Source organism: Triplophysa dalaica, chromosome 17 (assembly GCF_015846415.1).
Source record: "Triplophysa dalaica isolate WHDGS20190420 chromosome 17, ASM1584641v1, whole genome shotgun sequence".
NCBI classification, from domain to species: domain Eukaryota; kingdom Metazoa; phylum Chordata; class Actinopteri; order Cypriniformes; family Nemacheilidae; genus Triplophysa; species Triplophysa dalaica.
In genome coordinates this window covers 5694511-5718132 of record NC_079558.1, presented here as the reverse complement: position 1 = coordinate 5718132, position 23622 = coordinate 5694511, and the positions used below count along the sequence as shown (strand labels likewise).

Below are 23622 nucleotides of genomic sequence, written 5' to 3'. Positions count from 1 at the left end.
GTTTGGCGCTTTGTATAGACATTGACTAGATGTCAATACTAATGAGAGGCAGCTGAGAAATAACATGTTGTCTTGCGTATAAAGAGAAGCTCCTACAGCGAAAATAATGGTAAAGATGAAAGAACCGGCCTCCCAAGACTGATTAGCTCACATCTTTGATTCACATAAACAACCTGTCTCTCTCTCTCTCTCTCTCTCTCTCTGTGTCTCACAGGTTAAGGATCTGGAGTTATGGAGTCTCTCTTTGGGAGTCAGTTGGGCTTGTTGGGGGGTAACGAGGGTCTGAAAGAAGATGGCTGTGGGGTGGGCTGGCCCAGCTCTCCCTTATCAGAGGATATGTACTCGGCCTCCCACTTCGCTCTCATCAGCGCTTACCAGGACATTAAGACGCGACTGACTGGACTTGAGAGAGAGAATACAGACATCAAAAGAAAACTCAAGATCTATGAGATAAAGGTAGGTATAATATATTCTAAGACGTTTATCCTCAGATAACAGCTGGGTCACCTTAGATGCCAGGCAGTGGAGTATCTGCAGTGCGGGTTGGGCGGTCATACTGGGGTACGATGACCGGTGAAGTCCGGGGACACCTACAGTACATTTACGTATATATAAACAACCCCGTTTAACAGTCAAATATAGGAAAAACATAAGGAAAGGCCTAATGATTCTATAGTTTTACCCCAATAGTTGCTTCAAAAGCATCTATAACTTTTTTTATGAAAAATACCTCACTCTAGTAATATAACTTGATTAGACTACAAGACTAGTAATTTTTAGGCAATTAAATTAAGAAGACACTGCTGGGATTCTTGGGAAATTTTATTTAGCTAGTGTTGTACATTTCAAGTTTTTATTAAATGTAAGCAGGGACATCTGTGTCCGCACTGAATATATTTTCTCCTTTCCCACACTACCATGTTCTCTCCCTCACATAATTGTGAGAAAAGAGGTGCGGAGGCAGTGACATGGTCAGAGACATAAAAGACATTTAATTAGAGTAGAGCAGAATAGAGATACAAGAGCGATAATATGGATATCTGGCACACGACAGAAAATAACGCTGGGAAGGAACATGAAGAAACAGCCTTCGCGGCCTTTATACCTCACTCTGAAAGTTCAGAAAGAGTCAGGCAAACTAGAGTCGTGATAGGTCAGTTAAACACAGTGTTCTATATTTTTTATAAAAACTACCAGGAAGGGCATGAGGTAAGAAAATCTGTCACCCTGTTCACCCTTTTCACCCTGGAAAATTAATTACTATTAATGATAAATTAAAATATACTTATTTACATTTACACCTATTTACATTTATGCATTTGAAAGAAGCTTTTATCTGAAGGCACGTACATTTTTGTGTGTTCCTTATCGAATCCATGATCTTGGAATAGCTAGTGTCATACCTCACCAGTCTAACTACTACTAAAAAATGGAAACAAATTAAGAGACCACTCTAGTTTGGCCTTTATTCAGCATTTCCGCATATATTGTGGAATTTGTTGAGTTTCAACAGAAACAAACCTCAGGATTACATAGACATAAAGTCACCCAACAGCAATGTGAATGACTGAGAGAATGCAAAGACAGAAGGGTCTTAAAATCAATCTTACTCTAGCACATATTCATTTTTGAACTGTTCCTAAAATATGTGTAAAACACTATTTAAACATGTTCAAACATTAACAATTTGATTGCCAATTCTTTTATTTATTCGTAGTGTCAAGTTTTGTTACAGATCCTATTTATGCCACTCCTAAAGGGGCATTATAAATAACTATAGCATTATAGTTATAGATTCAGTTCCAGTAGCAGTGCAGTAGCTTAATACTGATCTATACTGCTGTTAAAGTTAATGCTTAAAATTGAGCTGATAAATGTGACCTCATTAAAAGCTGTGCCTGGCCTTTCATGTATAAAAAACATTTATTTATAACCAGATGGCACGGGAGCCTGTATATAAACAAGTCTGTGTCCTATCCTATGCAAATAGGACATCAGACAGACAGCTAGCTAGCTTGCAGACTCAAACAAAAACACACAACCTACCTAACACAGACACACACAATACAAGATATTCCTGATGCTGCTCAAAAGTAGTTCTTGCTGTCTATAAAGAAACTTACTGTTACAAGGGGAGAAAGGAATGGGTAATCTTTCCGGAGTAGATTTTCCTATTGCACTAGCAATGCCAAGGTCATGGGTTTGAATCCTGAGGAACACATGAGTTAAAATAGCTTCAATACATTAAGTTAATTTGGATAAAAGTGTCCACCAATGCATAAATGTAAACCATTTAATTTCCTTACATGACACAACTGAAGTAATGTTTCGTCCGTGTGGTGCATCTGGATCATTCGGTGTGATCTGTAGATATGACTCTGCAGGTTGGGGAGCTGTACGACCTCTTGGGAGAACTGCAGGAAGATGCTTCAGATTGGACCATCTTTAAATCTTTTAGGTTTAGCTCTGCCCAAACATATGCATGTATATGCACCATCGGGCGGCTGTCCTCTAAGGAGCAGCTGTTTTCACAGAAGGCGAGAAGAAGAGCGCCTTCAGGGTTCTGCGTTCATTATGGCTCGCTGCCTGGCAAAGGGCTAAATGTGGGGAAGATATTCACTTAGCTCTCAAAACTCCAACTGCTAGTCGTGGGAGTGAAAAATATATATGCATCACATCAAAGCACACAGTGTCTGCTGTTGCCAAATAGTGAGGTGGATGATGATGTAAAAGCTGAACTTGTACCATAAGCGGCCCCTTTTAAATGGAAAAGGACTGTTTGATATAAAGTGACTGGCTAAGTGAGTTAAAGCCCCCAAATTACACAGTCGCCCACTCGCATTTTATACAGTGGAATGCCTGTTTGGTCCTTTGCGGATATCTTGGTAATTACCTAAGAAAAACTGAACATATGGATGTTTTGTGTGACGGATCATATACTGTATTGCTGCATGGGAAATGATCTCATCTAAAGGTTTCAGAAAGGTTATAATTTAAATTAGCAATTTTCAGAATAGTTTTACTCTACAATTTTACTGTATACATTATGCATACTGCAAACTATTGCATTGGCCAAACTGACAAGGAATATTATATTCTGCAATGCATGATTTCAACCAGAAAATTACTATTTGTTTGTTATTCTTGTACAGATACGTTTTGAATTTTGCAATTAATGTTTTTAAATGTCTTTTAAACTATTGAATTCTCAATGATTTTGTATAATGGTGGTTTGAGCATGTGATGACCATTGTGTCGCTCTTTGTGTATGTGTGCATGCAGTTCCCCATGATAAGTGAGTTTGGAGATGACAGAAATTCTTATTGCTCCTTTGAAACCAAGGACACTGCCCTGCTCCACTCAGAAAATGGCAGCCTGCAACAGAGAGTCAACATGCTGTCCCTTGAGGTGAGGGGAACATACACAAATACACACACACACACACACACACACTCTCCATAGCTACATTCAACGAATGTTAATGTAAGTCAGTGTCGAAACGCCGAAGAAATCATTCAGAGCCTCTGGGATCAATACAAAAACATCGTCTACAGTATTTGAGCAATGAATATGTTTGTGACATCTGATGGTTGTGCACCATTCTGCACTGTATTGTTTTTTCTTGAATTTAAATAGCAAACCGGATAAAATGAAGGAAGGAGGTTAAAAGTTGTAACTGTAACGCATTTCTTCTGACTTGATATTTAAGTTAAATCAGATTAGCTTTAACAAGTCATTCAATTTCGATGTGGTAGAGGTTTTGTAACTTAAAGCAACACTTTGTAGTTTTTCAACCTTAAAATTATGTCTCTAAAATTATATCATTGGTAAAACAACTCTTAACCGGACGAATTCTACTGCCGCTGCTGCCTGAGCACCCTCATTGTGGCTACAACCACACTCTGTAAATTCTGTGTTCGGGTCGGTACACACAGCCCCTCTCATCCACTGCCTGCGAAGGAGTGCGGCAAGTTTTCAAACAACCTTTCTGCATTCGTCATTTTCCATCATTTTTGTAAACAAATTCACCTGTATTGCCCTGGCCACGGGGAAGCTTGTACAGCTAGATTATTCACAACACTGGTAACAGACAATTGCACTTATCAACCACATGGGGGAATCTGTGAGCAAAGGTTCTATAGTGTTGCTTTAAAAAAATGAAATTGGTTATTAGTTGAAATAATGTAGATATTGACAAAATGTAAAACAATGTGATGAAATAAATTGTAAAAAACAATTTGATGTACTTAAAAAAACTTAAGGCAAATCAAGTATTTAAAATTTTACTATACTATAAATATACTTTAATATATAAACATTCTTCCAAATATCTTTCTTTGTGTTCTGCAGAACAACAAAATGTACACAGGTTTGTATACTTTAACCACCTCAGAGGATAGTGGGGGTCTCGAGTCACTGGCACTGTTATTTTGGGGGTCGTGGGCTGAAAAGTTTAAGAATCCCTGGTCAATGGTGACCCACAACTGTTTAGTAAAGTTTTGGACGACTTGAAGATGATGACAGAATTTTAATTTTTGAGTGAACTATACCTTCACACACATATAAAACACGCTCACACGACCTTGCCGAACACTCAAGAAAGTTTTTCTTCTCGCCTATATTGTTTTTTTTCACTAGTTAATGTATTTTGTAAATATATGTCTTGAAAATGCAATTTAGTATTTTCTTTTCTCACATTCCCCAGCTCAACATCCTGAGGGGTTTAGCCAATTCAATCAAATCCCAACTCATAAATCAAAAGGGAGCCAATTTCTTAAATCTCTGAATTTTACCCAACCCTGCCAAACACACACACAGACATTCACTTGTTTCAAAAGCACATTCCATCTGTTGTTTTGCTAAATGAAACAATCCCTCTTTATATTGTAATTTGGCTCTATATTGTAGTAAATCTGGATTACATCACAAAATAAAAAAAGACTAGAGAGAAAACAAGATTAGTAGAATCGACTACTCGACTACTTTGTATGCTCAGTCATCCGTGACAAAAGCCTTGCGTAACACAGACAACGAAGCCTTTGGTTTTGTTTGCCTAAACCTCACTCATAGCAGTCTCTCTCGACTGGCTGTGATGTGAAGTGTAAATGTGATGATCATGCTCTCTCTCTCTCTCTCTCTGTCTCTCTTTCTGCATCAGTCGGCTTGTTGCCTGGTGAAGCATCTCATTAATTAATGATGCTTGCTATGTGTTTCCATAGCCACCCAGCATCGTTGCTTAAAGAGCCAGATTTCTCTTTGTCATCTGTTCTTCTCTCTCCCACACCTCCCTCGCTATCGCTGACGTCGGGTGCTTTGTGTGTATATTTCTTACTCTTCTCCACTGTCCTCGCTTGCCTGTTTCATTCTTCACTTTCTGTTCTTCTGCACTATTTTCTTGCCTTTAAATACTGTTGGGAAAGCTTCTTTGAGGAAAAAAATGAGCTGCTAAATAGACCAATATGTTTGCAAACAGTGTGACGCGATTCTGTGGGCGGAGCCTAACTGGTGGCAGAAAGTCTCAACTTTCCTCCTAAAATCAGATTGACAGTTTAGGAAGATGGATTGTCTGGAAGCCTTCTCCAGTTATTTTAACAGTAAGCCAGCAGAGGACCGTTTATCTTATATTATAGGAGCTTTCATGCACAGACTCTGTTTAGAATAAGTGAACAAAGTCTGGACTTTCTGGATCCATAGATGCCTCCGCTGTGAGATCAGCAGTCATTGCGTTGCAACACAAATGACATTATGTGGTCGCAAAGTTTATGTCATGTTCATTAAATAAAATTATACTGAATGATGTTAACTATGAGCATTTCACTTTGTTTATGTTAACATAGTACTTCTGATATCGCTAATGTAAAGACAGTTTTGTGATTGTTGCTGTTACTTTAATTTAGTGTTCATTTATCGTTCTAAACCTTAACTTACCTGAAATGAAATGAGCACTGCAGAGACGAGAATTCTGAATGACTTCGTCAGTCCAGTCTATCCGTTTAATGGCTTGCAAACATAAACTTGGAATTGCGTCTTTGATGACGGTATTCTATAAAAATGAAGCCCATCTTTTATGCCATTCCTATTTTGACACCCAAAAGCACAACACAACATTTTTTGGAGAAGATGACTTGCCTGTTTCGCATGTTCATGGGTGGTTTCTGCAGTTTTTATGCCACCGTGATGCCCGCGTAGCTGGCAGTGACGTAACCGTGCCGTCGACTCCAAATTGGTCAATCGAAGAAGGTTAATTAAGGCCCGGCTATATACCCTAGTTTGCTAAACTACAAGCTACTGACAGAAAGTAGCTGATAAAAGAAATAGTATTAAATGAATCAACACAAGTTATTGGAAACATCTAGGCTGTCTTGCTCTTGAACAATGGAGTTTGTCAGTTCGCATCGCTTTATAACTCCCAGGCAATAATAATCTGTCTCCGAGATTAGAGAGGCAATTGAAAATAAAAACTATGTTCTGTTCTATTTGTCTCTGTAAACATGCTACTGTATGAGCTGAAAACAACCATTATGTATAAAGTCAAAAGATCAGTGCAGAAAGGTGCATTATGGAATAATTGAAGTAGATGCTTACGCGTCTCCATAAGTACGAAAGTGCAGAAGACGACACCAGCGTGTTTGTGATAGTATGAGTTTCTTTGATATTTCTCATCAGCTAGAACACCCTCTGTGTCTATAAATCATTTTATCCTCGTACTTATTCTGATACTTTTGTAGCCAGATGGATTACAGAATTACACAGGCTTTGAGTGGTGGCATAAGGGACACCCCCACAGCCCCTCATGCCAATACAAGACAGTAAAATCTGGTTAGATTTTGGATTTGCTGGGTCAACTGCTTCTTTCCTGTTTGATTTGTGTCGTTCGCGCTGCAAACCCGGTATCAGGACCTTTAAAATTCACATTATTGAAATACAGTAAAAAATGTCAAATGTATCATGCTTAATTTTGTGCCAAGCCACCTTACATTTCTCCCAAAGCTGAGCTTCACAAGACGCATTCAATATTTTTAATGCATCATTAAAAATATATTTGAAAAAAGGGTGAAGGCATAATTTTAACCAAGTTGGACATAACCTTTAGTTGCTATTGTATATTGCAAAAAACAACCGAAATAAAGAAAACGTTTTAAAAGACAAAAGGGCAGAGCAATATTCAAAGTCCACTTTTGTAAGCATGATATCACTACCTGTGGGTGGGGTCTCACTTCTGGGCTTTTTGGGGGTCCCTTGTATCACGCCTTCTATATGACAAGACAGGTGTGCATTATCTGTCTGTGTATATATGTCCTTCAGCTTCAGAAGGGCAAAGAACGTGAAGAACAGCTGGAAGATGTCATTCAGGCCTATGAGAAGATTCACATGGAGAAGACCAGCCTTCAACGAGACCTTGACAAGATGGTGAGAGTTCTTCTCTTAAAACATTCATGTTATGCTTCACACCCTCCCCTGACATCCACCCAGGCTAAGTTTGGCTGCTGAGCGGATGGGCAGTTGTGATAATTAGCCTCTCCATGTGCCACAGGCTTTCATCCAACCAGGTGTCCACTTGATTAATCTTTTACTGTGCATACGTTCTAACTGGCTACAGATTTTGATTCGGCTCCAAAATAGCTCAGTCGAGCCCTTCTATTAGTGGATGATGATATATAACCACTTAATCATATGCACATTTGCATCCTCAGTTTCGAACACGGGTCTCGAATGAATCAGGATTTGACTGTGACCCAGGAACTGGGTTTTTGAAAATTGCATGAGGCAAGCGCTTCGGCATCTGTGCCTTCCACTTCTCTAAAACACTCAGCGAGCTATCAGCTGTTACATCTGTACATGTTCTCATCTTTTATTGCTGGAAAAATTCCTTATGGACATGAACAGCAGAAGTCTTCATGGTGAAAGCAATGGCCTCTTAACACTGTCTACCTTTGATCAGTCTCTCATTGCCTCTCTTACTTTATGTACTTTACTCTATACTTGTGGTGTTTAATTTTTAATCTTTTACTTCTTACTCTTTCTGAATCTCTCTCTCGGTCTCTTTATTTCTCTCCTTTTTTCTTTCTCTCAGACGTCAATGGTGGAAAAACATGTTGAGCGGATCCACAGTTTAGAATCGGCTCTGAGGCAGAGGGAGAGTTCTCTACACAAGCTCAACACACAGCTACACAACAAAGACATGCAGTATCTGCAGCTACACAGCCCTGACTCGCATAGTAAGTTTTGTGTTGTTATAATATCATGGAAATGAGAAAAAACTTTTATATAAGCCTTTATTACTGTGAGCCATTAACACCGCCTGCGATTTTATCATTGAGGGTCGCCAGGTCGCTGTACTGTTGGCTTAAAGTAGGCGTTCTTACTTCTGGAAGCCCTAATGTTATTGGTGGGCTGTGAAACTGTCCATACTGTTGGTTATGAAAATCTCACAAATGAGAGTACTGCTGATAAAAAGACATCAGAACAGACATCAGACATCGTAAGAAACAGCAATTCCATAAATCATTGCATGATGATATCATTATAGAGGATGGTTGCACGGTGTACCGGTTCTGTGGCAGAATCGCGATGTTAAAGCTTCAAAATGCCCACAAAGCCGCTCTTTTAAAAAAAACGTGGTATAGTAGTACCGTAAGTAATGTTGATGCTTCGTTCTTGAATAAATCAGTCATTTTGAATGAATTGGTTACAATGATTTAGTGACTCGTAATAAAAATCGCTGCCACATACTGGCCATTTTAGTTTCACATTTAAAGTAAGCCTAACATTTCCCTTTGTAAACAGTGCCATATAAATTAAGTTCGTCTCACATTTGAATTATTTCCCACGTGAAAAATATTCTAGTGTACTTTAGTATTTACTACACTAAGCCCCAGTTTCACAGACAAGGTTTATGGCAAGTCCCAGACTAAAAGGAATTTTGAGCTGTCTTAACTGAAAATGACTTGCCCTGACATATCTTAAAATATGTCGGTATCATTGTTTTGTCGCAAGTTTACATCGGTAATGTTGTTTCTAAGACATTCTAATAAAAGCGACTTAAATAGCCTAAATTAACTATGGCATAGTCCTGATTTAGGCTAAGCCTCGTCTATGAAACCGGGCCTTGACTTTACAAAAATTCCTAGACACTCGTGTTTTTGAGACTTGGTAAATATTAAAGTGGGCCTATACAGTATCTGCTATGATTAATCCAAAAGTTAATACTACAAAATATTTATTGTTCAGTATAAAACAGTTTAATATAATAAATACAAAATGTTTCATTTAGATCTGCTTATTAAGGAAATATGGTTTATTTTGTAGATTTCAGCTAGGAACATGGCACTACTTCATATCTTGATACTTCAGCTGGTATAGTATCATAAGATGTTAATGGTACAGTGACAACCCTGTGAGAGCGCGAACAATTATCAATGCATGAATCAAATTCACAAGTTTAGTTGCAAAGTTTTACTTTTCCTGGGCGGACCATGCAAGTGGTCAATGTAAAAAATTGCCTATTCTCAAAATTAAATGACTTCCGGTTTCTTTGTCGCTGTAAGTTGGTGTCAATTTGAAAGGAGCTTAAAACCTAATTCATTATTTGCCATTTATGTACTTCCTTCATTTGTGTTCCATTTTGTGTAAAGGGATCCTTTTTCATTAAATATGAAAATTTCATACCAGTATTCTTTTGAGCCAAAAGTGCTTCAAAAGAGGACTTCAAACAAGCGGAACATTGGTCATATCATCTTCATAATTTTTTCAGGATACCAGTGTCGACTTTTCTCTCTGTGTATTTCATTTTCCTCTCTTTACTATCTTTCCTTCTTCGAATTGATGTCCACAAATAAAAAAACGGAGAATCGTAACCTCTCACATGTTACTCCTTCTGGAATCTAAAACATCAACACAGGAACATTTTAAGTAAAAGCCCAAAATACATTGTATGGGTAAAAATTATCAATTTTTCTTTATGACAAAAATCATTAATAAATTAAGTAAAGATCATGTTCCATGAATATATTTAGTAAATTTCCTACCCTAAATGTATAAAAACATTATTTTTGTGAGTGGATGGCCTACAGCGCCTGATGCACAACTTTAAAGGCGATTTTCTCAATGTTTCTCAATGTTGCAATGATTTTTTAGCACCCTCAGATTCCAGAGTTATAAAAGTCTGTATCTCCACCATATATTTTCTTATCGTTAACAACTCACACATCAATAAAAAGCTGAATTATTCAGCTTTCAGATGATGTAAAAATCTCAATTTAGAAACTGGTTTTGTTGTCCAGGGTCGAATATTACATGCAAATGTAGAAGAATGCATAAAAATCCATTTCACTAGTTTGGTGTAAGATGTAGGCGTGCAGGGGTGTGTAACTTTCTGCTTTCTTATTGCTGAACTGTCACAATAGCTGCTGGCTCAAGGACGGATTTTCTATGAGCTGCTGAATCACTGTGCCCACGCCAGGGGTGAGAAACAGGGCGCTCTAACAGTAAATAGTTCAGCTTGCATTCTCCTACTTCAAGGTTTCAGATGTGCATGAAGTAAAGGAAGAGTTTAGCTTGAAACTTGGCCCTATTTTCCGTGGTGCAACCCTTTACTATCATCTTCACAGATGCATCACATCTTCAAAATACAACTAAGAGAGCATTTACAACGGAAATGAATTGTGAAGATCTCTGAGACTTCATATAAGTGAAATGAAACACTGAAACATGAATTCCTTCTGGACCGGTGTTTACGTTTTGGCAAAAAGATAATGCAATTATGGATTATTTTGTCTCTTGGCTGTGTGTCCATAGTGAGTCAGCACACTCTTCCAAGAGAATAGAACTGATAATTATGTTTTCCCGTTTACTTTTTCTGAAATAAAAGATATTCGAAAACAATTATACATTTGTTTCCCATTTAAGCAAGATATTTGGAAGCACTATGTTATACCAGCATTGTTTTGCCTGCTATTCACCTTTTTACATTTTTAAGTATTGTTATCAATGAAATTATTTTAAGGAATAAAATCATGTAATCTAATTTGACATTATTTACATTGCCATAAATTGCAAATAGATCTGATGAAAATGATGTACACCTGCAAATCTTAAGTTTCTCATTTACACATTTTTTTATGTGGATAAGCAGGTCACTAAAGTTAAAAAACGAAACATTCATTTTGAATTTATTTGAAATAATGTGGACATAGCCTTATTGTCTTGTTAAACCCGGTTTTGAGAGGCAGATGAGGTCTGTCTTTGAAGTCTGTAACTTCAAAGATGTGTTTATAGACCATTTGTCCACAGTATCAGATCAGACAGAATATTTTGAGATGACAAGCTGCGGCCCTTTTAGGAACACCTGGCGGTTTTTGGATCGAAGGAGTGAAAAGGCCAGCTGTCGGCCAGGTGCATGTAGAGTGAAATTGTGATGTTTAACATCATCTGACTGCTAGAACTCAGATAAAAATTACTTTATAATTTAGGCAGCACTGTCTCCATATTTCCTATGTAATCTGAAAATAATTTTACTGATTATTCTACTTTTTTTGCTTAACATAATATACAATATAAAATAAAATATTTATTTTCTGATTTGCTAATTTCATTAAAATGACTGTCCATTCCCAGTGCTCGACTGCCCCATGACCCTACAGAGCTCCCGAAGTCTGGACACCCTCTCTGACCTCAAATTACAGCGTTTGGAGGCGGAGTTAGAGGGGGCGCGGCACGAGGCTCAGGGTGCGTGTCAGAGAGAGGAGGAGCTAAAGGCTGAATGCGAGCGATTACGAGAAGAGCTCGGCGAAATGCAAAGCAATCAGATACAACGGGTCAGTCAAACACACACAAAACCGGTTGAGTAACAACAACCCAACATAGGTTCATTTATAACCCAACATTTATTCTGTCCATATTTTACCCAACCATTTTTCTTTCAGGACTGTAGCTATCGATTATGTAAGTAATCGAGTATTCTACCAATTATTCCATCGATCAATCCAGTATTCGGATAATACATACTTTTCTTTATTAAAGAGAGATACTTAATATACAAGAGAAAATGAGACATATCTCTTCAAATTAACAAATAATTTGTTTCCTGTTTAGAAAAATTATCTTATTTTATCTGTGAAAACTAAACCCATTTAGTACATTCAATTGCTATTATACATTCAAAATACAATATAATACAAATATACAATTAAGAAACATAAATAAAAATAGAAATAATGATTTAAAAGGTAAACACATTTTTTGTATTCAAATTACTCAAGTTACTCGAGGAATCGTTCCAGCCCTAATTTAAACAATAGCAATATTTAAGGTTGGCCGACTGTTCTGGGTAACAGGATTAAATTAAAATGATCAGAAAGAATACAGGCAGATATGGAGGAGATGGGGATGGAGGTGGGATTCTTGTGCGGCACAAACAAGCAGCTGATAAGGAGCAGAGAAAGGCACCTTAAATAGGACGCAGTCTAGTATGTTTTGTATGACTATAGGTTAAGGCTGCTTAGCTGCAGCTGATGTAATCGACTGATGCAAGCTAGACAAATGTAGACCTGCCAGAACGGATGCTATGCTTGATGTAAAAAACAACCCAGCATTTTTTAGAGGGCATGCACTCTATATACCAAAGCGCACAGATGGAAATAAACCTACTGTTATGTGTAAACTTTTCCAGATGATCATTATTTCATGCCACGAGCCAGTGATTCAGTTACCCAATTACAGTTTTTTTCCAGCACTGTTCACAGCATGTGTAATACATCATATGTTTATTTTTCCAAAGGAGGTGAGCTCCACGTGTGGACAGTGTGATGTGGAATGGATTAAGAAAGTTGGCGATGAGCAGTAAGTGTCTACTAACTTGATTTTAACACCGACTTCACAAAACATAAGTTGTATAGTCTAAAAGGAAAGACAATTATATTTTTAGATTGTTGTGTGTAGGTCCAATGAGAATACATTTAAATAATGACATGAAATAAGGTTAGAGATTAATATTAAATTAATTATTTGCTCTTATTTACAAGATTATTTGACATTCATATGTTCACAACAATAATTAAACCAAGCCTTATGTTCTCAGTTTCCCTGGTCCTTGTTATGCGCAAATATCCAGCAGGGGGCAGTATAACTATTGGCAAACCTCCAAACCGCTTCCACAGTGTCACACACAAGTCTGAGGTCTAACTAAAGATGAAGAGAATACAGGTGAACTGAAAGAAGCCTTTGTTTAAGTGAAACGGGGAGTCTTGGAGAGGAAGGTCGCAGTAATGCCTACGTCTCTCTGCACCTCAGAGTTTCACACTTCACTCCCCCTCTCTGTTCGTTGGTTCTTGTAAGAGTCGTGATTTAACAGAAAAAGCCCAAAACCTAACGTGCAGTTACTCTGTGGTAGTTTTTGATGTTTTTGTCTTTTTTTCTGATGGGTGGTTTATTAGGAAAATAGTTCGATTTATTTTCGTTTTCATTGCCACAGACTCATAGAGAGATCAACAAAATGTGCAGTTTGATTCAGCAGTTGACTCATAGTTTGATTTGCCTTCTGAATGAAATTGGCATTTCTGATTGTTTAATATATGTAGATAAATATTAAATCAATGCTTAAAAATATTAAATGTCAAAGAATTTCATAAAAAATAAGGTTACTAATCAAAGTCTACACCATGCCTTTTTTTGAAATGATTGATCAACACGTACTGTACATAAGCACATAGGCTATTATGATGCATTTTTATTAATCCACCATCATATATTAATCCAATTCATTTTTTTTGTTAAAAGGGACTGTGCATGTTGTATGTTACCATTTCTTTTGCATTTTCACCATTTAAATGGCCTTTTGTACCTTCACTAGTACATTTTAAATATTCCTGTGGTGCGCGACATTGATTTTTCAAAAGTTTTGGATTTGATTAGAAAAATATCTATTCATTTCCTCAATTATTATGAGTTCTTTGAATAGTAACTGCGGAGTACAGCTAAACCCTTTCCTGACGTTTTGACATGCAAAGAAGGTCTTTCACGTTTTCAAGATAGCTACATGTACTTTTGACTAGCATCGGCAGGCGTTTTTATTTTAAAATCGTACTGTGAAGTATTATTTTCCCAAATCGTTTTTACGATCATTATTTCAACGCCCTCTGGGATATTTTGCTTATTTCTTTTTGATTTTTGGAATTGATAATGAGCCATGTGGGCTGTGTTGATTAAGTTGGATGGAGATTTTATGGCAATGATTCACTGAAAAATGAAAGATGCTGTAAATTCATGAAGCCTTACAGCTAGCATTTGAATAAGACAAATATTATATATTCTAGTTTCAGAGCAAAGGTCGGCATCGCTCAACCAGCCCACACACACTTCCTTCCCACACAGACACACACACACGTACGCTCACGCTACATGATCATCAATATTCACTTTAAAAACACACACATCCTCCCACTCGTACTTTTGTTACATTTTGTTCTTGTTCCACAGCTGCTAAACATAATCACTTTCTCAAACTTAACAGCTCTTATTTTTCAGTTCATTAAAAATCAAACACAAAAACGACGCATGGTGATAAATGACGAATACACTCCTGCTTTTCTGCACGCTTACACTGCACATACATACCCTGAAGTAGACATTCACACATTCTTCAAAGGTGACGGCTTAGTGCAAGAGGAGATGCATATTGCTTCAGAAATTCATAGACGTGTATGTGTGTGTGTGTGTGGAGGTGAGATTTTTTTTTTATCACACGTCGTCTAAATCTGCTGTAAATATCTCTTTGATATTTAGTCTCTATCAAATGAGAGTTGAGAGTCAGAAAGCAGAGTTCGGTTATGGAGGACAAACGCAACTCATTACCGCTGACTCGGTCAGTGGACGCTCAGATGAAGGACGCGTGTAGTCAGTACGGTAAGGATGCTACTGTATTGCTCATTGGTCGCAGCCGAGCAGAACTTAGAAAAACACTAGATGCCGTGAGCTGGTTAAAACTGATTGGTCGGTGGTTTAGTCAGACCTCTAGTCTATGAATATAAATTATATATCTGGTGATCTATATAAAGGGGAATTTTTTTTCAGTTAATAAGTCTTAATAAAGATAGACTACAGGCATGATAATGCAACTGTGCTACTGGTTCTCAATTATTAAGGTTCCTCTAATGGAGGTTTATTGAGGCCGTGTGTCATTTGTGCATGTGTGGATGTGGGGTTGAGAAAGAAATGAAGTCCTGTTTCAACCTTCCACCAGACCGCTTTGGTGGTTGGTGACTAATTTAAACTCTTCTTATTAAAACACAGTGTCTTTAAAGTTTTGTTGCAGTCTTATGTTTTCATGTCCCATTCATTTTTAATCAATGTGGTCATGTGCAACATGCAGTATATACAAATAACTAGTCTCTTAAAACCGGTTGTTATTGCCATAAATCATTATTATTAATCACCCTTTATATTTGTCACTGGGTTGTACAAATATCTAACTAATGAAAAGTTTAAAAAAGTGCTTGTCAACTCTGACAACACGTTATTTAATTATTTAAAAACTACAGTGTTTTATCGATTTCCACAAGTTTTGTTTGACAAGTTCCATCCATTTGATTGGACAAAAAAAGTTATTTTTAAGAAAAATGTATGGACCTGTTATCTGTCCCACTGTGGCGTCAAGTGCAATTTAATAAACTTAGCTTTACAAATGAAACGGCATCACTGTGTATTTGATTTAACATGGTCCTGCGGCTCCCGTGGTGCATGGCTTTTGCCGTATGCGTCAAAAGTCAACTCGGTTTACAAGACTCATGTTTGTTACAGGCCCGTCGGATGCGTTTCCAATTTTTACAAAGGTCTCTTGTGAAAGTAAACTCGGTGTGCACCTCAGGAAAATGTCTGTATGCTTTACAAAATATGGCATATTTATTGTAGACGATTTTGATTTTTTAATTCCGAAGCCGGCTGAGTGAGAATATAAGTGAAGGCTGAAGCACAAATGCTGCCATTAGCACTCGACTCATTGGATTTTGGCTCTGACTGGATGGGCCAGCTGTCAATCTCAGCTGTCATTTGCATCGCCTGCCGCGAGTTCACATCTATTCGCGTCTTTACATTGACTTTGAATGTAATTCACTCGTTCAAATCGCGTAATTCGCGTGTGGTGTGAACCCAGCAAAACAAAATCGTCTAACAGGAAAAAACACATTCTGTGTGATCGACCCCTAAGTCTTCACTTAAATAAGTAAAAATAAACTAAGTAACAGCTTGGCAGTTACAATATTAATACTATAATACGAATGGCCCGTCTGTGGCTCTCAAATTCATGCAAATGCAATGCAAGTCTAAAAAACGGGTGGTCTCACGTGCCTAAATTCCAAGTAGAACTGAAATGTCTGTTCTTGCGTATCTGACACCATCTGAAAAGCGATGAGTCTTTTTAAAATAAAGCACTGGAGGTTTTTGTAAATTTGCAGTGCGTGTAATCAGATAAAGCACGAATGATGTCAGAGTTTCTGTTTCATTGCATCAATGTGAGCTGGCATGATTTCACAGTTACTAAAACTTTCGGATGTCTAACAAAGAAACTTACTCATTTATATCATTTATTTAATTGATGGTGTTTGCTCTGATCATATCTAAATCATTAATAAACATAAAATTCTCTAGTTTAATGTTATAATACCGTTAGGAGAGAGTTCTTGTTATAACGGGGGCTTTTTTGACATCTGCAAATGTATGATAAGTTTTCATGTGACTGGTTGCTACGGTACTGACTACTAATATTGCCAACTGAGTTATTTGGAAACTACATTGTGTTTTTGCTGTCGGGTCAATTAGGGGATCAGATTGCTGGTAAAAAAATGTACCAACTGTCACAAACTAAGCTGTTATGCAAAAGGCGTGTCACATTATTGCTTATACAACTATGAGCTGATGTGATTACAGGATGCTGATCATTTTTAGTCATCGTCAGTCTTACAGTTATGTGTTAAATGTTACAACAGTACAGTTTACTTGCAGCAAACATTAACTGTCTCTTTCTCATTCTGCTCACTGTCTCTCACCTGTTCTACATCAGGGTAAATTTGGCTTTGGCCTACACTGAACTAACAGAGGAGCTTGGCAAGTTACAGGCTCTGACTTCCAAACAGACCGAGATATTGCGGAAGGCCTCACAGGAGCCAGCGAGCCCAGGTATTAGCAGCCACAATCATCTTTTTTATCTATATGTTACATTATTGAAACACATGTATGGCTGCTTGTTGTACAGGTTTTAATTTGGAGGGATGAGGGGAAAAACCTACTGTGATGCTGAGGCCTTGGACTTTCGGATGTTTTTTTTTAGCTCCAGCTTTATCACAAAATGACATACCCAATATATTCATATTATTATTAAAAAACTCGACTTGAAGACATTTGATTTGGCCTTTTGTGATCTTTACCACTTACATGAATTATATAAACATTATTGCTGTATCTTTGCAATTGTTTTCTATTAATTATAATTGCCTGTTGGGATTGATTTTCAATTTATAGTTTAAACAAAGATTATATGTACTCAGAATGGCCTCTTGGCCACCTACACATCGCCAGATTTAGCCAATAATAATGAGTTTGTGCTTTAATGAGCCTCTTTTATAATAGATCCATTTTGTCAAACTCATCGAATTTCAGCCGAGCGCTTGCGTAAATTGGTGCTTTTTTTAGCCTCGGGTACTTGTTTGCCATTTCGTTAAATTCCACAAGGATTATTTCTGCTGACATGATTCTGTTTTGATCGCCTCTCACGCCACAAGTCTCTTTTCAAGACTTTGAGAACATAAACAACCTTCCTCCTAATCGTTTTAGCACCTCTGCACCAAACCACAGAAAACGTATTTGATATAGGAAGCCAAACCAAAAGCAGAAGCGGAGATGGAGAGAAAAAACTACTGATTCATAGATGGAGAGACTGATTTCTCTAAATAGCTGATTCCGATCTCACGATTGCAGGAAGTTCAACATACACACGTTAGTCCTAATACAGAGAGACTGATGCATTTTCTGTACAAATTTTGCATGGCCTCTGGTAGGATAGCAGTCAGAAAAGAGAGTAAAAGTAGCACAGGTGGTGGGGTTGAATGCACAGGAAAACAATAAATAGAAATATCTCAAAGAGGAAACATGGGGAGAAAAGGGGAAGTCATTACAGACTCTGTAGATAAAGTCATGATTGGTTTCATTTATTGCAAGCTTATTTTTCATTCATATTCCTTTCAAGCTATTCTTCTGGTGGTAAGATCAAATACTTTATGTATCAGAAACCAAATATCTTTCAAATAAAGTTGAAATCGAAGTATAGTTCAAACTAAAATAAAATTCAATATAAAATGAGATGCGTTGATACTAAATTTATCCACTGTTAATAGTTCACAAGGATATCTGCCGATACTAAGATTAAATTAATATTTCTTAACTTTTTTTTATTCATATAATGACTATTAATGTAACATCAAACTGGTGATGTTTCTTAACATGTTCTATATAGACAGCACAAATTTATTGCAACTTCCTGGCCTCTTTTGATTGCCATGCAGAATATATTGGCCCTGATCATCAGCTGTTTCCAAACTATTGTCCCATATTGTAAAAAATAGCTTTTATCGACCGATACCGATAATTGGCCAATATATTGGTGCATCTTAAAATAAATTAAATAAAAAAATTATAAAATACAGAAATGATATTTTTATTTATGTATTTATTTTGGGGAAGAGGGTTTGTTCCTTAGTAAAAAAAAATCTTTAAAGGGACAGTTCACCCAAAAATAAAATATTTGTGAGATATTTTGAGAAATGTCTCAGTGGTTTTGTGTCCATTCAATGGAAGTCAATGGGAGCCAATGTTGTTTGGTTACCAACATTCTTCAAAATATCTTCTTTTGTGTTCTGCAGAAGAAAGAAAGTCAAACAGATTTTAAATTACATAAAGGTGAGTAAATTATGACGCAATTTTTATTTTGGGGTGAACTATCCCTTTAAGGACCATATTTGTTACATTTCTTTTAATTGTCTTCATGATATCTGTTTAATGTGATTCTTTGAAGCTTATTTCACCTATTTTCTTATCATCTGTGTCTATTTCTCAGTTCAGCGCCACTCTCCTGTCCCTCACCAGAGGCATTCCCCCGTTCCCCAGCGCCATTCCCCTATTCAACAACGGCATTCCCCAATACAACAGCGCCACTCCCCTGTGCCCCAGCGCCGCTCCCCTGTGCTACAGCGTCTCTCCCCTGACATGCACCGGCGTTCACCTCTGCCTGATCTCAGCGACGGCCCTGCCTCCTATTCCTGCAGGCCCACTTCTCACCACCTAAGGGCCAGTTTCCAGGGACGGCGCAGTTACTCCGAAGTGGCCGATCCGTCGGCTTATCAGCGTCCACCGCGATTCACTCTGGATCCTGTGTCGACTCTGCCGAAACCTCGGCCGTATGTGGACAGCTACCACAAGCAGCAACAACAACAGCAGAAGCAGCAACATGGGGGAGGCCAGCACATGTTAGTCCAAAGACAGAGCTCTCAAGTGGTGGGAGGAGACGGGGGCTTGGCCGAATCTCCACGGCTGTCCAGGGAGCTGTCTTTCCACCATTCTGACCACCTGCACTTTGAGCCTCAGCCCAGCCCGGCATCACTTCACCCGTCTCCGCAGCCTCCCCAGTCCTCAGAGGATGAGGAGGAGTGGCCCTGCCCTCATCCCATCAGTCCTTCGCGAACACTGAGTGTGTCTAGTCCCTCGTCGAGTGCCAGAGGCCCCGCCTCTTGCTCCGCCTTCCCCATTCCGTCCCGCCCCAACACCCTTAGCTGCCACCCACCTGGATACCTGCACGCAGAGCATGCTCAGTCTTGGCCATCTATCAACGTAAGTAGATATTTTTTTGTACTTTCAAGTCATTAAATGTCTGGCATTGGAAACTGATTGGATGTTTTTACAGCTGTGGATGGAGACTGAGGAGGAGGGTGACGTCAGGAGCTGCCCATTGTGCCAGCTTATCTTCCCTGTCGGTTACCCTGATGATGCCTTGATCAAGCACATTGACTCGCACCTGGAGAACAGCAAGATCTAACACCCACATCCACACCATGACCTTCAATTGTTCCACAGAAACATTTATTCAAAGCTCCCACTATTTTAAGATGGGTGCCTTCACAAAGAATGTATGTGTTGCTGTGGCTGGCCTGAAGAGTCAACAAATGTGTAATGATCAATGTAACCTTCACTTAATTCGAAAAGAATCCCAAAGAGTGGTTATGGAAGGTTTATAAGCATCTACGGAATATCTCTATCAGGTTTCTTTCAAACACAAACTGTTACTTATCATTATATTATTCACTTTAAATTACACGTCAAACTGACTCTTTAAAGGAGCCAATGCATAGTGCAATATAAGTCATTTGTGCTTCAGTCACATAATCCTTTGGATTCAGACTTTGGCCATGCTGTCAGTGGACATGTTAGGAGAATTGAACTGACATTATGGTTTTATGCAGGACAAGGCATTAGATACACGGCCCATTTCTAGGTCAATATCATTTAAAGTTCAGCACTTTATATAAGCGATTAATATCCAGTTTATCTTTACCAATATTATTAACACTGAGGCAAAAAAGAAAGAACTTGTAGATGTAATTTATTTTTTTAATACTTTCCCTTAAATCTCTTTGTTTGATAGGACTTCCCTTTAACAAAACTAGATTCTTTGTAATTTTGTGTAAATTCACAATTACAGTTATTTTCTTTGTCTTCCGGGGTGTAGAAAAGGGAAGATTTTTCGTAAAAATATTCTTTAAGTATACATATTGAATTCAGCTCTGTGCAGAAGGTTTGAACCAATCACTGACAAAAACGCCAGTAACTGTGTCGTTTCTCAAGGCAGTAATACTGTGATTTCTATAGTAAACTTTTATTTACTATAGTACAGTTTATTTGCAGAGTATAATTTGATCTCAGTATGACACTCACATCGTTTCCAGCTGTCAGGTTTGGTTCTGTTGATGGTTTTGATCAATTTGAAAAGTTGAAAAAGTTTCGATAGAATAGTCTATTTTGTTCTTTTGATCATGTTACAAAGCTCAATCAATTTGATCTGTTCTAAACTTTTGTAAATGTATGTACTGCAAATGTATAACTGTATTTAAAGCCAACTACATGTATTAATCTGTAAAATAAGCTACATGATATATAGATATGCATTTTGAAAGCTCAGATGAGAGCGGATGGAATGCTCAAGTTCAAGCTACTTTTTTTACTACTATAATCCGAACAAACACACCACCCAACAAAATAACGGTGGAGTGGTTACCTATCCTATTGTCTTTCAGGTGTACCCTATACTATGTGTAATAAGTCTTGTTGCTACATTCCCAGATTTGACTTTGTGACAGTGAGGGCACTGGATATGCTACTAACCCAAATTCCGAGGAGTTAAAATGGGAAAGTGGCACAAAAAAAGTCATCAGTGTTGCGAAATTAATGAGCCAAATATAGCAAGAGCAAAATAGGAGACTATGCTGTCTGTCAAATAACTGAGTCGAGGTTTTATCAAAATTAATCTTATGGGAATGATGAAATATATACTGCCTAGTTGTTGTAAATAAGAATCATCTACAGTACGTTGTCACCATTAAATATACCATAGAAGACAACAGCGTATGTGGGTACAATGAAATCAACCAGAATCCATCCCTGCTGAAAAAAAATTAAAGCCTGCCCAAATCACAATAGAGAACTTAATGGATTTAAAGGGACAGTTCACCTCAAAATTCTGTCATCATTTACTCACCCTCAGTTTTCAAATCTGTATACATTTTTGTTCGGATGAACACAGAAAGACATTTGGAAGGATGGTCGTAACCAAACCATTTACTACCATAGTAGGACAAAATACAGTTGTTGTCAAATGTGGCAGAGAAGTGTTTGCTTTCCTACATTCTTCAAAATATCTTCTTTTGTGTTTAACAGAACAAAGACATTTATACAGCATTTTTTCATTGGCCTGCATAGGAATCAGAAAATCTTTATTACTAAGTATGTTTGCACATACGAGGAATTTATTTGGTGACATGAGCTAGTACATAGAAACAGCAACAACAGTACACAGAGACCATAAGACAAGGTACAAGGTATGTGCTATATACAGCAGAATGAAATATAATTCAGAGGAAAGTTCAATTAGATTACAATAAATTAACTAGAGGAAATAATTAATATTGCACTTAATTATTATTGCACGGTGGGTAAAAAACATTTGACTATTCAAGAGGTAGATGAGGGAAGAAGCTGTTTTTGTGTCTGGTTGTTTTGGTGCTCAGTGCTCTGTAGCACCGACCAGACACCAGCATTGCGAGGAGATCAATGGTGACCCAGAAATGTTTTGCATGAGCATTCTTCGGAATATCTTTCTCTGTGTTGATCAGAACAAAGAAATGTAAACAGATTTGGAACAACTTGAGTGTGTGTCATTTTGTGTGTTATTTTATTTTTTGGGTAAACTGTTCCTTAAAAGGTTATAGTGGGAACTATAATGGTGTTTCCTGGTATGTGATGGATTCTATTAATGGGGTGGTTATCTGGCAGATGAATCCTATTGGAATAATGCCCAAAAACACAGGACAAAAACAATTTCGTAATGGTTTTAATGGAAAAAGCTATTGTTCATAATGGTATTTTAATAGAAACCATTAGCTTTTCTGTGATGGTTTGTATTGGCTTTCTATTGTATTTCAGCAGGGATCTAATCAACCAAAGACAAAGCCTGTTTGTTTTTCTTTAACTTTATAAAATGATGACCTTGTATCACTTATTAAGCGTATTACTTTGACGGTGCATTTGGAACATGTGGAAACATGTTTTCAAAAGAAAAACCTTGGAACGTTGCAGCTACAATATAAAGGCAAATCATTTCTGCACCTTTCCATATCAAACCTGTCTAGCACCTTTGTCCACACACTTGCAGAATAGCAGTAGAGAAAAAAGCATAAGCCACTATTCACAAAGAGTTTGCTCAGGAGTTATTTAAAGAGCTATTGCTGTTTCTCACTCATGAAGACTGCGTTTTGTCATACAAAGGCAAATTGGAAACCACATGCTTTTCTGGATGCTCAGACTATGGTGTCTCTTTAGCCCTGTTATTTGGTGTGTGACTTTTTGTGATATTCTTAAATAACTCAGAGGATCAAACTTTGTGAATATGGCTCCTTGACCATACACGACTAACCTCCACAGGGACAACGTGATAACTCTCCAAATCTCTGAAAGAGCAGCGAGGACAATAACAGGTGGTTGAGATATTTTCTGATAGCAACAAGGTACTAAAAAAATTGATAAAAGAACATTCAAATCAAATGCGTATTGTGTCAAAGATTTTCTTCTGTAAATACTATGTGAAATAAACTGAAACATGCACTGATCTTGCATCATACTGTGTTTGTGGATAGACTGATACGGTTCAGTTTTTTCAAAACATGATGAACAATATTTCTTGCGCAAAAATGAGTTTGTCTAACACACTTTCAATTAGACTAACAAAGCAAGTGTTACAAAAAATTACACATTTCAGCGCTCACTTTTCTAAGCCATTCTTGCAATAATACTTGCAACACTAACTAATGT

The 23622-nt window shown here is 37.6% G+C and overlaps 1 protein-coding gene across 2 annotated transcripts in view; it reads left to right on the top strand.

Annotated features, from left to right (window-relative positions):
• Window positions 1-23419, top strand: part of tbkbp1 (TBK1 binding protein 1) — a 41561-nt gene extending 18142 nt beyond the window's left edge. For both annotated transcript variants that reach the window (XM_056771431.1, XM_056771430.1), the window contains 9 exons: window positions 215-456; window positions 3283-3408; window positions 7306-7410; window positions 8075-8219; window positions 11617-11816; window positions 12779-12840; window positions 17054-17169; window positions 19103-19872; window positions 19946-23419. In XM_056771431.1, the coding sequence (XP_056627409.1) occupies window positions 232-456; window positions 3283-3408; window positions 7306-7410; window positions 8075-8219; window positions 11617-11816; window positions 12779-12840; window positions 17054-17169; window positions 19103-19872; window positions 19946-20077 (1881 nt within the window). In that variant the 5' untranslated portion in view covers window positions 215-231 and the 3' untranslated portion in view covers window positions 20078-23419. The remainder of the gene's footprint in view (window positions 1-214; window positions 457-3282; window positions 3409-7305; window positions 7411-8074; window positions 8220-11616; window positions 11817-12778; window positions 12841-17053; window positions 17170-19102; window positions 19873-19945) is intronic.
• The last annotated feature ends 203 nt before the right edge of the window (window positions 23420-23622 follow it).